Below are 15,454 nucleotides of genomic sequence, written 5' to 3' on the forward strand. Positions count from 1 at the left end.
ACGAAACGGTAAAATTTACATTTTGATTCAGAAGTGAGGGTGAGGGTTTACCACCCCCGACTGGCATGATCCACAGGGTTATTTTGCTAGACAATATAATGGACAGGTTTATTTCAACCATCCTGAAGATGATTCAGATAAATAAAAATGTTCCTGCGCTAAATTTTAAGTGTCACATGAAAGGGTCCGAATACTATAATTGTAACGTAATTATTTAATTTTCTAATGCAATTATTTCAAATGTTTTCTGGCTTCACAAGACTTGAAACATGGTACTTGTCTGGACCACTTTTATAATGCTTTTGTGCTGATACGCTATCATGCTTTTTTGTCATTTTGGAACTTGAAAGCCCTTGATTCTCATTCACTTTCATGATGGATACAGTTGCTGAAATGCGGTTGTAATTATATTAGAACTGTAAGAATAGGAAAATATCAAATCTACATGTATTTTTAATTGATAATACAATTAACAAAACATATTATTTATTATTTTTTTTACTTTTCACTTTATTCCTCTTCATCAGTTCAGATAAACCAAACATTTAGTGAATGTGAATTAGGTTACACATTTATTAATAATGTTTTTTGAATATGAATTAAATCTATTCTGACTTCATACTTCTCATCCATGAAGCGGTGCTGTGATGTTCTGAAGTTACCTGAGACAGCCAGTGGTGTTGCGGAGCACGACAGAGGAGTGCAGCTTGAGTTTGTGCTCATCGTGAAAGTCAGTGCTGTTCCAGCCCGAGTGAGGAATGATCACAGTGTTGGTCATGCTGCTTAAGGCATCGCGAATTATTGTCATCTTCACTGCATCACACGAAGACAGATTCCACAACACACCTACACACAGAAAGCAGTTCACATGCATAATGCTATAATCTGCCTCGCTATACTGAATTACTGTGGTCATTAAATCTTGCAATCTAAACAAAATTGACAACAGGTGTTTGTGGAAAAACAAACACAAAAACAACATTAAGACACTTACTATACAGATTTAGTCATGAACATTTACATACTTAAGTACGTCCTGTAATTGTCTGAACATTAAAGATCCCAACTCAGCAAGACAAAGGGTGACAGTGGCAAGGAGTAAGATTTCTATCAGGAAAAAGTGGAGGAAAAAAAGTCTTTGGAGAAATCAGGCTCATTTAGAGGGACCAGAGGCCAAGACGTTATTATGGTCTTAGCTGACAATAGGTATATATATGTGATCCTGGACCACAAAACCAGTCTTAAGTCGCTGGGGTATATTTGTAGCAATAGCCAAAAATACATAGTATGGGTCAAAATTATTGATTTTTCTTTTAAGTCAAAAATCATTAGGAAATTAAGTAAAGATCATGTTCCATGAAGATTTTTTTTTGTAAAATTCCAACTGTAGACCTATCAAAATGTAATTTTTGATTAGTAATATACATTGCTAAGAACTTAATTTGGACAACTTTAAAGGTGATTTTCTCAGTATTTTGATTTTTTGCACCCTTAGATTTCAGATTTTCAAATAGATGTATCTCGGCCAAATATTGTCCTATCCTAACAAACCATACACCAATAGAAAGCTTATTTATTGAGATGCTCATTTATTGATGATGTATATATCTTTAACATTATGACTGGTTTTGTGGTCCAGGGTCACATATATATATTAGGGGTGTGAACCTACAGTGGTCTTACGGTTCGGTTCAATTACGATTATCATGTCATCGATTCGGTTCAATACAATATCTCGATGCATCACGATGCATTGACGATGCACTGCTCATTTTTCAATTTTACTTCAAATTTATTTTGCTTTTCTATTTCACAATGACGTTGTAATGCGTTTTTATTTGATTAGATTTTTTGTCAGACCACTTGTACAAGTGTAACTGTGCATCTTATCCAGTCTTTTTCAATCAATATCCCACATACAGTAATGTGTAATTTTGATGAGGAAGAGTAAGAGGTGAAAGAGGAAGAGGAGGAGAAGAAGGAGGACAATGACGACAATGTGGAAAAGACAAAAGAAGGGCAAGGGCAAGAAGAGAAGCAGTCTCATATATTTTAGTTGATGAGTGCCAGGGTTGGATCAGGCATGCAAGAGGATTTGACCCCTGCTGCCTGGCCAGGGCTAATTTAGCCTGTGATGCTGAAGAGGTTCTTTGGGCTGTCTCAGACCAAACACAGGATGTTGGGCAGAATGATTATTTTTGTTGTTGTTTGTTGTTTTGTACTGTACTATACAGTACATTAAATTAAGGAATAAAACATACTAATTTTGCAACTTTACTTCAAATATATACAATTGTGTTAATAAATACAAACAGTCAGATATATGAACTGAAACTTTAATCTTACCTTCTCAAAGAAAAAACACTTCTTGAATGTATCAAACAAAACTAAAATCTGGGCACAGAAGACAACAGCAACATTTAGAACAAATTCACAAAAGTAAATACCTGGGCTTTGGTTTCGTTCTAGAGTTCCGGCATAATCTTTTCTGAAAAGTGTCAGCGTGAGGGAAGCTTATATCGCGGCTCCAGTGTATTGAACAGGTGGTCGGGGTTTTCCACCACAGAAAAGGGCCGTATATCTTTTGATAAAACCTGCCGCTATAGTCATTTTAAACGCGAAAACTAAACCAAATACGATTTCAACCGAGAGGTACCGCTCAGATCTTATTTAATTAAAACAAGGGAACGAATAGAGTCCTGCACGAGCCCAGACTGAGACTCTCAGACCCGAACCCCGTCCTTATCGGACAATTTATCAGAACAGAGTTCGTGTTGCAGCCATTAAAATAGTTCAGTTTTGGATTCTAAAGGCAAAGTGGATAGATTTCGTTTTCTTTCCTTTTTAAGTTAATTTAGAAATATGTTTGGAACATTTTATGTTTGTTAAATTTAAGCTTTTGTCTTTTTAACCTAACCTAAAGAACAAGCGGCCAGCGGTAATGAGTTGAGCATGTTTGATAAATTTAGCCTTCTCAAATCAACACGACTTGCATTAAATACAATCTATAGACATAAACACTTGATGCATTTCAGAATATTAATTTAAACATTTAACCTAGATAAATGTGCGCGGTTAGACGCATATCCAATCGTTTTTGCGGAGAGTGAAAGCGAAAGCGGGCTGTGCAGCTGACATGGAAGCTCAAACGCGATCACTTGCATTTTTCTTAATAACAGTGGAAACCTAAAATACACCATTTTTGTCGATAAAAGTAAGGCATAAAAAGGCATCATTCAAAACTGCAAAAGGTCTACTATTATTATTTATGTGCGCACTCACAATATCAACAAAACATTATATTTGTGTAAAACGGCGCTGAGCCAGATAGACGCGCTCAGTGCTTTTAGCCAGTCTTTTCAACCAAATAAAAATAATGTTTCAGTCCTTTAAATGAATTACTAACAAAAAAAAAAGACATTTTGTTAAATGCACACTGATCGTTAAATGCACCGGTGTGTAAAGAAAGTGGCAATAATCCTTTCAGTTAAAATCTGAAGACTTATTTTATTCATGTTGAGTACTCCCCTCGTTAGCCCAACCCCCCTCCCGGAAAATCATACAAGCCCACTGGGTCACGTGTTCTGGCACTGGACTGAGTCCGTTATAACCGGTTATGGTCTATTACTGAACCGATACCGAATCGTCCTTGTCTGCATCGCGATGCATCGTAAAAACGATTAATTTTGACACCCCTAATATATATATATATATATATATATTTATATATTTAAATATACATACACACACACGCACGCACATGGAGTAAATACATAACAAGGAACACCTCAGAGTTCATGTAGAGGAATTGGAACAAAATTGTGACATGATGGTGGACTGGGGGTTCGTTCTTCATACAAGGATTACTCAGTTAGCTTGATTTTATTGTTGCTGATTTGATATGATTCAGGATTGTTAGGTTCATCGAAACTCATCCTAGAGATGCCGTCATGGCAAAAGGTGTGTTAATTCTTAGGAGCAGGCTTATTTCACGTAGCTCATTGTTTTATGAATTTTATGTTTTATACATTCGATTGTATCATTTTTGTTGAAGGTAATACTGAAAGTCTGTCCCAGTCACTGCTATTTGTCTTAAAAATTTAGCTTATTATACCAGAAAAATTAATTTTAAAAAAATTATAATTTAAAGCTAAAGTCTGTCTACACTGGACGTGACAAAGCTCAGTTGAACTTTGTATCAGTACGTCATAAATAGAATGTGGCATAAGTTTACTGTTGGGATTTGTCAGTCACGCCAATTATATATATATATATATATATATATATATATATATATATATATATATATATATATATATATGTATATAGACTTATAATCTTATATATCTTATAAAATTATAAGTCTAAAAATGGGTTGAAACTGTCTTCATGTATTTGGTCTCCCATGGTTTTTAAATCGGTTAAGATTTGAAAATCTTCCAGTCTGTGGCCAGCCTTTGTTCTTAATATTATATATATATAATTCACAATTGTAGCACAATTGAAACCATTTTTTATAAACTTTGAAATGTACTCATATATAGAAAATACACTTAGTATTTAAATATAAAATTAATATATAATGAATATATGCAAAATGTATTTATAATGTATTGCCATTTCAAAGTTTATAAAAAATGGTTTCAATTGTGCTACAATTGTCAATTAAATAAATATATTTTCAACGATCGGGGGTGTGTGGCCTGATTTAAGGCTTGTCGCAAACAATTTTTTTGTCCAAAAAAAATTCCTCTACTGTGTGGTGTCATTACGATTATTTAACTACTCCTTATCAAGATGAATCGTCCCTGAACTCAAATCATGAATATAAAACATGTTTGATATATATATATATATATATATATATATACTTTGTTTTTTTTTTTTACATTTTTTTACAGAACGCGCACTAGGAGAGCCAGCTGACAACGATTGTTCTTTATTTGTTTAACTTCTCTAGTCATGTTTGATTTCGAGAGTTTCTGTGAGATCATAATTTTTAGTATATCAAGTACTAAATTAGTCACAAAATTTGTCGACCCCAGAGAGTTAATATATCCAGCATACAATGCATGTTATGAGGAGCTGATTTATACCAGTGTAAGTCATTTACACCATGTAAATTATTTACTCACCCTCCATGCACTCTACTCATTGCTTGTGTTTACATCTATGTCGCACACATCAATGGTGCGGCTCCAGCATGGCTACTGAAGCAGTTGACGGACACTATGGTTTCAGTGATTATATTGGGATTACATGAAGAGAACAGGGGCCAGTTGCATAAACTGCTTAGATTAGTCTCAAAAAATTAGTCATCAATTTTTTTTCCCTTCAAGACCGGTCAGAACTTCAGTTGCAAAATGATAGATTGGTCTAAAATGAAAATGAAACACAATACTAATTACCCCTTGTCTATTGCTAGTTGGTGAAACTAGTTCTTAAGACACAGTCTTAACATAGTGACTAAATTTATGCAACTGGCCTCAGAACTCATGCTGAATTCAAGGTGATTGACAGCTCCAGTGATTCTATCATTCTTTGATCACTTTCTATATGTACTTTAACTACAGTTTAAAAATCAACTGTCTTACATGCTACTAAAAGAATCAGTGTGCGTATGACTGTTCAGTCCATGACTTAAGTTTGCAGACACTTTAAAAATTCTTTTGAGAACGGCCAACTACAAGAGTCCTTACATATCATAACAACCGTTTATCATAGGGCAGGCTTTAAAATTAATATTGGTTACTTCCGGGTAGCAGAAGTTTAAACTTCTGAAACTTCCAGTATGTGTTTTTTACCCCACTTCTACAGTACACACTATATGGACAAACAGACTGGGACACACCACTTAATTACTGAATTTAGGTGCTTCAATCAGATCCTTTTGTCACAGACGTATAAAATCAAGCACATAGCCATGCAGTCTGCATTTACAATCATTTGTGAAAAAATAGGTCATTCTATAGAGCTCAGTGTATTGAGTGTGGTACTTTGCAACAAGTCACTTTGTGACAGCAGCAACTCAGTCATTAAGTGAAGTCATTAAGAAAACCACATGAACTCACAGCTGGTTCACCGAGTGCTGAGGCACAAGATACTAAAAGGTGCCAACGCTCTGCTGATTTGTACAAAGCTGAAGCTTTCGATTTGTGCTGACTGGATTCTAATTTAAACACCTCTGATTGGCCATTGCTTTCAAGAAATCAACAGAAATGTCTGTGATTGGCTACACTGCTCAACACTACACAAATACGAACTGGATTGCTTGCCAAATCTGTTTCACCAGCGTGCTATTAGTATTGCAGACTTATAGTAATAGTAATAGTGATGCTGTCACAGACCAACAATGTGTAATTTTTTACTATTATAGACTGAAAAAGTTATGCACTTTTATACAGATACATTGAGGGAAATTTGTGTGTGTTCTGACAGAATGCATACTGTATATAAATGAGACAAGTTAAACACAAACACATATGTAACAACAGACTGGCTGACCTGTGACAAGCTCTCGGACGTCAGTGTCCACTGTTGTTCTCAGCAGGCGAAGCAGTGCAGGAACTCCGCCTGCGTTTCTCACGGCAATCTTGTTGTCATCCGTCGCTCTGCCATAAACAAGGTTCCTCAGGGCTCCACATGCATTCCTCTGCACCTCCAGAACCTTATGATCCAACAAATCCACCAGGTGTTTTATTCCACCCAGACGGCACACCTTCAAAACACAAGAGATTTCCATTTTGTTCAGTGGTTGCTTTTATTATTATTTTTTTAAACATTTTCTTTTGTCTGCCACTGTTCTGCATTGTGCTTCATTTCATAGCCCACACTGATTACAGGTTTCTTGTCATCTTGATAAAGACAGTTATACGTAAGCTCACTGTAAATGTAACATTAATGGCAAAAATACTATAACAACAGAGTTACCAGCATTAAAAGACACTTATGCACACTCTCACTCAAAGGTGAAGCACACCACGAAGGACCACTGTCACATTGCATGGGCACTTTTTACTTTTCTGCCTGTAAGTAAGTGGTTCAGGATTATTCAAACTCACACTAACAGATTTATGGATTGTTTCTAGCCTATCATTATTAGAATGTTTATCTACATCATCTACAAGTAGTGTATAATTTCAATAACAATACTGCACTCTTTACACTTTTATTCTCATTACTGCCACTGTCATTTTTATTATTTTTTTGGATTAGGCATGTCAAATCAGCTTTCTGTAGGGCTTTATGTGATGGTAATGAATAGGAAAATATCAGAATCAATTATGGTGACAATTCACATTCTGCTGTAAAGTAGCTCTAAAAAGACATTGGTGTCATTATTTAGCTCAAGTCAGTTCAGATAGGGCCGTGCAATGAATCATTTTAATCGTGATCATGATTTCTGCTTCTCTCCATTTATTAAGCTACACCTGCAACTGAACAAAATGACTTCAAATTTGTTTGCATTATTGACACAGTATTCTCCTGTTTAACACTGTAAAGCTGCTTTGACACAATCTGTATTGTATAAAGTGCTATACAAATAAAGGTGACTTGACTCGCAATACTTGCCTGTAGGGGTGTGCAATATGGACAAAAAATAGTATCTCAATATTTTCTAGGATTTTATCGTAATGTATCAATTATAATAATAATACAAATGAAAGTTGCATCTGAAGTGGCATTTAGATGTATTTACACAGTTTAATGCAGCCTAGAGGGACATGGAAAGTTTTAAACTGCAGTTACAAATGCATAAATAGTTTTGATATTTTAAATAATGATTATTTTAATAATGATATTTAAAATTATTAAAAAAATTAAAAGATACTTTAAATGTGAACCAGTAGGTGGCAGAAAGTGAGCAATTGAACTGAATCATTTAAACAGTTGATTGATTCAGGAAGGAAACACTGTCATGTTGCTCAGAGTTGCAAAACAGTGCAGTGGCTGCAGAATGATTTTTGTTGGTGAAATAGAGCAAAAACAGGCAATATGGTGTCTAAAACATAAGTCTCTTAATTCACTTCTTGTTTATTGAACTGTTTTATAAAAGCAGCATCACATTTGTAACCAAGCTGATATTTTAAGAAAAAACATCTCTCTTCGTGTGATATTCATTAACTATATGAAATGATATAAATATATCCATTTTCTGCCCCATATCTTAAATTATGTGATCATTCTAAATGCATTTTGATAGACTGAATCATACAGTGAAAAACACTCTAATGCGTACATGCACTAGTTTACTCTCACTTAACTTCATCATGTAATGTATGCGCGCACTCTGTAGATGTATGTTTGCATACTCAATGTCAAATACAAAAACAACAATTATGATATTATCGCAGATTATATATATCACACACCCCTCTTTGCCTGCTGCTTATTTATTCTGAAACAAACTTCGTTTAAATCAACACATTTTCTGCCCAGTGGTTTACTCAGTCTTCCCAACCTGGCAACCATGCACACATTTTTTTCTTAGGGTTGTAGCGGTAAACAGAAGTCACGGTTTGGTACGTACCTCAGTTTTAGGGTCACGGTTCAATACGAGTTCGGTACAACAGTAAATGTATTTTTTCATTTATTTTGAACAGATAGTTTGTCTGCTACACACTTGTAACATGAGCAGCTGTTTTTGATTGTATAAAAAAAATTTTACATTTATTTTTAATGTTTTTGCCTTTTTTAAAAAAGGATAGGACTAGGGCTGGGCGATATGCAAAAAAAATCTTATCGATAATCGCCTCAGAAAATATCGCGATATCCGATAATATCGTCCACCAAGCCTAACCTCCACCATGCCCCGCCTCTGCCGAGACGACAGGACCGACATGCACAAACACACACCGTGTTCAATTTGACCTTAATTATTAAAGGCTGGTTTCACAACTTGAACTAACAGAAAACATCTGCTTTGCCATTATGTTGGTGTTGCTAATAATTTTCACTTTATTAAATTTGTGTTTGAAATGAATTTCGTTTTGTGAGGAGAACTGCTGATGGAAAATAATAAAACAATTTTATTGTAAGTTTAATTTCCTTTATTATAACAACTGTAGCGTTGTCTTCAAACTTATAGTCAAGCTAAAATGCATTTAAAATATAACATGATTGATTAAATCTTAATTAAAAACGAATTCTAGCAGAAACGGCTAAGTATTTTTTTCTTTCTGGTAGCCTAGATCGGGGTCTCGTTTGGTCCGTTTATAACAAAAATAACTTTATAGGCGGCTGCATATATGAAAAAAAAACACCTAACCCCAAAAAAATTCTAACAAAAGGTTTCTCAGCTGTTTTTGTAGTATTAGGTGTCCTTAATAACATACTAAAAGTTTACCAAAGTTTGACCACTAGAAAGGTGTCATTTTCAAGATGGCGTCCAAGATGGGCAGAAAACCCTTAAAATATCCTAACTCCTTTATTATTTGACCTAGCCAAGTAATCTTGGTGTCTAACCCAATGTTTTCTGGGTCTATGAATCCATTGGACTCGTCTAAATTGCACAGACATGATTACATACTTATGGAATACATGATGTTGTGAGATTACTGTAAGGTTTTATCTTTGTTTCGGGTGAACCAGAGTTTTAAACAATTTAGCCTATGTCATGTAACTCCTACTCAGTACATGTTTTTGGACACATACAGCTCTTTTTTTTTCTTCTAAAACACAGACTTGACATTCAATGTAAAAGTTACTGCACCCAAAAGTTCCTTAAATTGGAGCTGTATAAAACTCTGAATTAGCCCGAACAGAGGCCTGTGTGTGAACCCTCTAAATGGTCACTTATTTTAAGTTGCTTTAATATATAATTGTACTTGTAATCACTTTCAGGTGCATCTCAATAAATTAGAATGTTGTTGAAAAGTTCATTCATTTCAGTAATTCAACTTAAATTGTGAAACTTGTGTATTAAATAAATTCACTGCACACTGAAATAGTTTGAAATAGAAATAGTTTAAGTCTTTGGTTCTTTTAATTGTGATGATTTGCCTCACATTTAACAAAAACCCAGCAATTCACTATCTCAACAAATTAGAATACTTCATAAGACTAATTAAAAAAAAAACTTTTTAGTGAATTGTTGGCCTTCTGGAAAGTATGTCCATTTACTGTATATGTACTCAATACTTCTTTTGCTTTAATTACTGCCTCAATTCAGCGTGGCATGGAGGTGATCAGTCTGTGGCACTGCTGAGGTGGTATGGAAGCCCAGGTTTCTTTGACAGTGGCCTTCAGCTCATCTGCATTTTTTGGTCTCTTGTTTCTCGTTTTCCTCTTGACAATACCCCATAGATTCTCTATGGGGTTCAGGTCTGGTGAGTTTGCTGGCCAATCAAGCACACCAACACCATGGTCATTTAACCAACTTTTGGTGCTTTTGACAGTGTGGACAGGTACCAAATCCTGTTGGAAAATGAAATCAGCATCTTTAAAAAGCTGGTCAGCAGAAGAAAGCATGAAGTGCTCTAAAATTTCTTGGTAAATGGGTGCAGTGACTTGTTTTTCAAAAAAATACAGTGGACCAACACCAGCAGATGCCATTGCACCCCAAATCATCACAGACTGTGGAAACTTAAAGTGCCCCTATTATGCCATTTTAAAGGTAGTTAATATTGTTGTAATAGTCTCTTAAAACAGGTTTACATGTATGCAAGTTCAAAAAACACTTTAGTTTTCTCCAAAATTAGATTCATTTTTACCCCGTTTCTAAATGATTCGTAAACGACTCGTTTGAAGCAGTTCGAAGAATCAGTCTCTCTAAACCCCTCCTTTCCGTGAGCCCTCACTGCTGTGATTGGTCAGATGGTGCAGTCCTTTTGGATTGGTCTACCGCTACAGCGCAAAACGAAACGCCCATTGGCATAACTGAATGACAGCTGCGGAGACCTGTTAATGCATAGAAAAGATAGCCTCGATTTTACCCTATCAATTCGAGCCGGAGTCTGACGATGAAACGGTTGAAGTGTCACATCGACAAGAAACTGTTTTGCAAGCACGACCGGAGCAGGACGTTTCTCAGTGGGTGTCATTTGTTAACTGTGGAAAGTGTTTGCAATTTGCTTTTGTAAGCGAACCGGGCACACCTCTACGTTGTGAACTTCAACACTGTACAATCCATAACACTGCGTTAAGCCATCGTTTATCATTATCATTACTTAAACTAATAAGGCAGACAGACAGTCAAGCTGCATCAATCACAAGACTTTTTAGACTACATTGCACTCACAGCTGAACAACAGAACTACAGAAACGCAAGTTAGCCGGTTACCAAGACATGTGCGGGGTTGTTACACACCATAACGTACACAAAGACGTATTTTGAACGATCGCTAGAAAATACAATTATTAATCATACTTACAGGTAGAAGTTCAGAGGAGCAAGCCGGTCCAAATAAACTGGGCACTGATCCATTTTTTAAAACCAAGCGTTTCGTGAATCTCGCGTTGTAACGTTACTCCCCAAGATTAGAAAAGCAGTCATAAGTAAAATGACGCGAACACAACACAAGATTGGCATTGGACTGCTGAGGTGTTGAAAAAATTAATGTTAACCACTGATAGTTTCATCTTTCGGAAGGGCATATAAAACAAATAAACTCTCACAGGCTGTCACAGCGCAGGGCGTCTTCTTGACATGATGTAATCCACGTGAAAATGGTAGGCCTACTGTTTGTGGGCGGGCAAGTTGTTCGCGAAATTGAATGTGGGCGGACATTACGCAAATGTGTAGCTCGTGACGTGTGGCCGTTACAGAAAAAAGATTCGAATTGCTGACGACTCGTTTAGGCGAATGTGAGCCGACTCTTTTTTTTGATAGACAAAAACTTTATTTATAGTGCACTGTCGGCGTCACAACTTTGCAGATAGTTTATGTTCACATACAGCTACATGACACACTACATGAAATATCATATTTGAAAAGGCATAATAGGGGCACTTTAACACTGGACTTCAAGCAACTTCTCCACCCTTCCTCCGGACTCCAGGACCTTGCTCTCATCTGAAAAGAGGACTTTGGACCACTGGGCAACAGTTCATTTCTTCTTCTCCTTGGCCCAGGTAAGACGACTCTGACGTTGTCTGTGGTTCAGGAGTGGCTTAACAAGAGGAATGTCAACTGTAGCCAAATTCCTTGACACATCTGTGTGTGGTGGCTCTTGATGCCTTGACGCAAGTCCAGTCTATTCCTTGTGAAATTCACCCAAATTCTTGAATCGATTTTGCTTCACAAGCCTCTCAAGGCTGCGGTTCTCTCGGTTGGTTGTGCATCTTTTTCTTCCACACTTTTTCCATCCAACTTAACTTTCTGTTAACATGCTTGGATACAGCACTCTGTGAACAGCCAGCTTCTTTGGCAATGAATGTTTGTGGCTTACCCTCCTTGTGAAGGGTGTCAATGATTGTCTTCTGGACAACTTTCAGATCAACAGTCTTCCCCATTATTGTGTAGCTTAGTGAACCAAACAAAGAGACCATTTTGAAGACTCAGAAAACCTTTGCAGGTGTTTTGAGTTGATTAGCTGATTTGCAAGTCAGCATATTCTAATTTGTTGAGATAGTGAATTGGTGGGTTTTTGTTAAATGTGAGCCAAATCATCACGATTAAAAGAACCAAAGACTTAAACTACTTCAGTCTGTGTGAAATGAATTTATTTAAAGGGGTCATCGGACGCAAAACTAACTTTTAGATTTTATTTGAAAATTAATGTGTGTTGGCAGTTTGTGTACACAACCACCCTACAATGATAAAAATCCACCCAGTGGTATTTTTTTTTTATCTTTAAAAGTAATATCCCCTTTTTAAAATTGGGTCATTCTCAGCTTCTTGTCGTTGAGACGGAACACCAACAGAGGCCACTCCCACGATAGTAGATTGACATGAGTGTCTTACCTTAGATCCGCCCTCACCGAGCTGAAACAGTCCTCTGAAACAGAGGTAGAGGACAACGTTACTTTCGTTTTTAAAAGGAAAGCGCCGATCCCGATCTACATATGCGTCTCTGTTCGTGTGAATCTTAATAATGTGCTCGTTGGCAAGTTTCGCCAATGAACACGGCTAAATGCAGCTAAACGTGGCTAAACTAAACATTACAGATCCTAATCCCTCAGCAGAGAGGGGTGGGGCGAGCAGAGCTCATTTGCATTTAAAGGGCCCATGCGATAAAATGAGCTGATATTTTGCAGAGCTGATTTTGACAAGGTAAAAGGGTGTTTTTTTACACAACTATTCAGAATTTTTAACCAAAGTATATTACAGACTTTTCATTAAGACCCTAAAGAATCATATGAACTTGTGGAAAATGGGCATCCGATGACCCCTTTAATACACGAGCTTCACAATTTGAGTTGAATTACTGAAATAAATTAACTTTTCCACGACATTTTAATTTAGATGTTTATATTTTAATTTTATAATTTACCTGTATCTATCATGCAAATATGCTAATTAAAATATTACATGGCCAAAACATGTATCAGGCACCAGTATTCCTGGTCTAGGAGGAATACAAAGGAGTAATGGTCATTTTAAGGACCTGACGGACGCCATTTTGAAAATGGGGCCTTTCTTGGAGTCAAACTTTGGTAAACTTTTAGTATGTTTTTAAGTACATCTGATACTACTGTAAACCACTGAGAAACCTTTTGTTAGAATTTTTTTGGGGTCAAACCATATTTGCAGCTGACTATTATTTGTTAAGCAGGAGTAATTAATTTTTTTTTATTTTTTTGCATTTCAGTTTTTAGATTTTTTATTTTATTAATCGAAATATGGATGGAGTGGACGCGGCGGGCGCAATCATCAAATATATTTAAAAGGAATCCGGCGCCACGGTCCTGACCACATCACTGTCTTTACTGGGTGTTTTTAGAGAAAACCACTGCATTACCGTACTCAATAGCATTAACACAGACTTAACTCCCTGTCCCTTCAAACTTTAGCTGGAATGCCACCGTTTCTGTCACTGCAACTTTTTGAACAGGCAAACAAACACAAGCACACACACAAATTAAATCGTCTGCCTGATGAAAAAAAGTATTTAAAACAGGTTCATATTTTAGAAAATGTAGTTAATATTCGCAACATTATTGATTTATCTCATCCACCCGCAAATAATCAAAATGCATTTTTTTATTACCTGACCAACCAGACCCGCGGATTATCCGCAACGCCCGCGCATATAACAGCCATGCTCTCATCACTAGAACGCGTGCATGTTGAGGGGCGAGCTGAAAGCACTATAGGCCTATTTGTTTTTATCCGTTTGCAAGAAAACTTTATAGTTTCGTTGCAAATGATATGCAAAATATATAATTATACTGTATACACTGTTTTAAAAAATATGAAAAAATAGGGCACTATGTGCTGTGTATGTACAGTCGTGCACAAAAGTTTTGAGAATGACACAAATATTAGTTTTCACAAAGTTTGCTGCTCAACTGGTTTTAGATCTTTGTTTCAGTTGTTTCTGTGATGTACTGAAATATAATTACAAGCACTTCATACGTTTGAAAGGCTTTTATCGACAATTACATGACATTTATGCAAAGAGTTTGCAGTGTTGGCCCTTCTTTTTCAGGACCTCTGCAATTCCACTGGGCATGCTCTCAATCAACTTCTGGCCCAAATCCTGACTGATGGCAACCCATTCTTTCATAATCACTTCTTGGAGTTTGTCAGAATCAGTGGGTTTTTGTTTGTCCACCCGCCTCTTGAGGATTGACCACAAGTTCTCAATGGGATTAAGATCTGGGGAGTTTCCAGGCCATGGACCCAAAATTTTGACGTTTTGGTCCCCGAGCCACGTAGTTATCACTTTTGCCTTATGGCACGGTGCTCCATCGTGCTGGAAAATGCATTGTTCTTCACTAAACTGTTGTTGGATTGTTGGAAGAAGTTGCTGTTGGAGGGTGTTTTAGTACCATTCTTTATTCATGGCTGTGTTTTTTGGGCAAAATTGTGAGTGAGCCCACTCCCTTGGATGAGAAGCAACCCCACACATGAATGGTCTCAGGATGCTTTACTGTTGGCATGACACAGGACTGATGGCAGCGCTCACCTTTTCTTCTCCGGACAAGCCTTTTTCCAGATGCCCCAAACAATCGGAAAGAGGCTTCATCTGAGAATATGACTTTGCCCCAGTCCTCAGCAGTCCATTCGCCATACTTTTTGCAGAAGATCAATCTGTCCCTGATGTTTTTTTTTTGGAGAGAAATGGCTTCTTTGCTGCCCTTCTTGACACCAGGCCATCTTCCAAAAGTCTTGGCCTCACTGTGTGTTCAGATGCGCTCACACCTGCCTGCAGCCATTCCTGAGCAAGCTCTGCACTGGTGGCACTCCGATCCCGCAGCTGAATCCTCTTTAGGAGACCATCCTGGCGCTTACTGGACTTTCTTGGATGCCCTGAAGCCTTCTTAACAATGCAGTGGAAAGTTTTTTTCG

The 15,454-nt window shown here is 36.8% G+C and overlaps 1 protein-coding gene across 5 annotated transcripts in view; it reads right to left on the bottom strand.

Annotated features, from left to right (window-relative positions):
• The window catches only part of LOC141341227 (plakophilin-4-like), a 104,778-nt gene that overhangs the window by 13,286 nt on the left and 76,038 nt on the right, over positions 1 to 15,454 (bottom strand). For all 5 annotated transcript variants that reach the window (XM_073846376.1, XM_073846377.1, XM_073846374.1 and 2 more), the window contains 2 exons: positions 6,505 to 6,718; positions 663 to 846 (listed from right to left, as the gene is read on the bottom strand). In XM_073846376.1, the coding sequence (XP_073702477.1) occupies positions 663 to 846; positions 6,505 to 6,718 (398 nt within the window). The remainder of the gene's footprint in view (positions 1 to 662; positions 847 to 6,504; positions 6,719 to 15,454) is intronic.

Source organism: Garra rufa, chromosome 8 (assembly GCF_049309525.1).
Source record: "Garra rufa chromosome 8, GarRuf1.0, whole genome shotgun sequence".
NCBI lineage: Eukaryota > Metazoa > Chordata > Actinopteri > Cypriniformes > Cyprinidae > Garra > Garra rufa.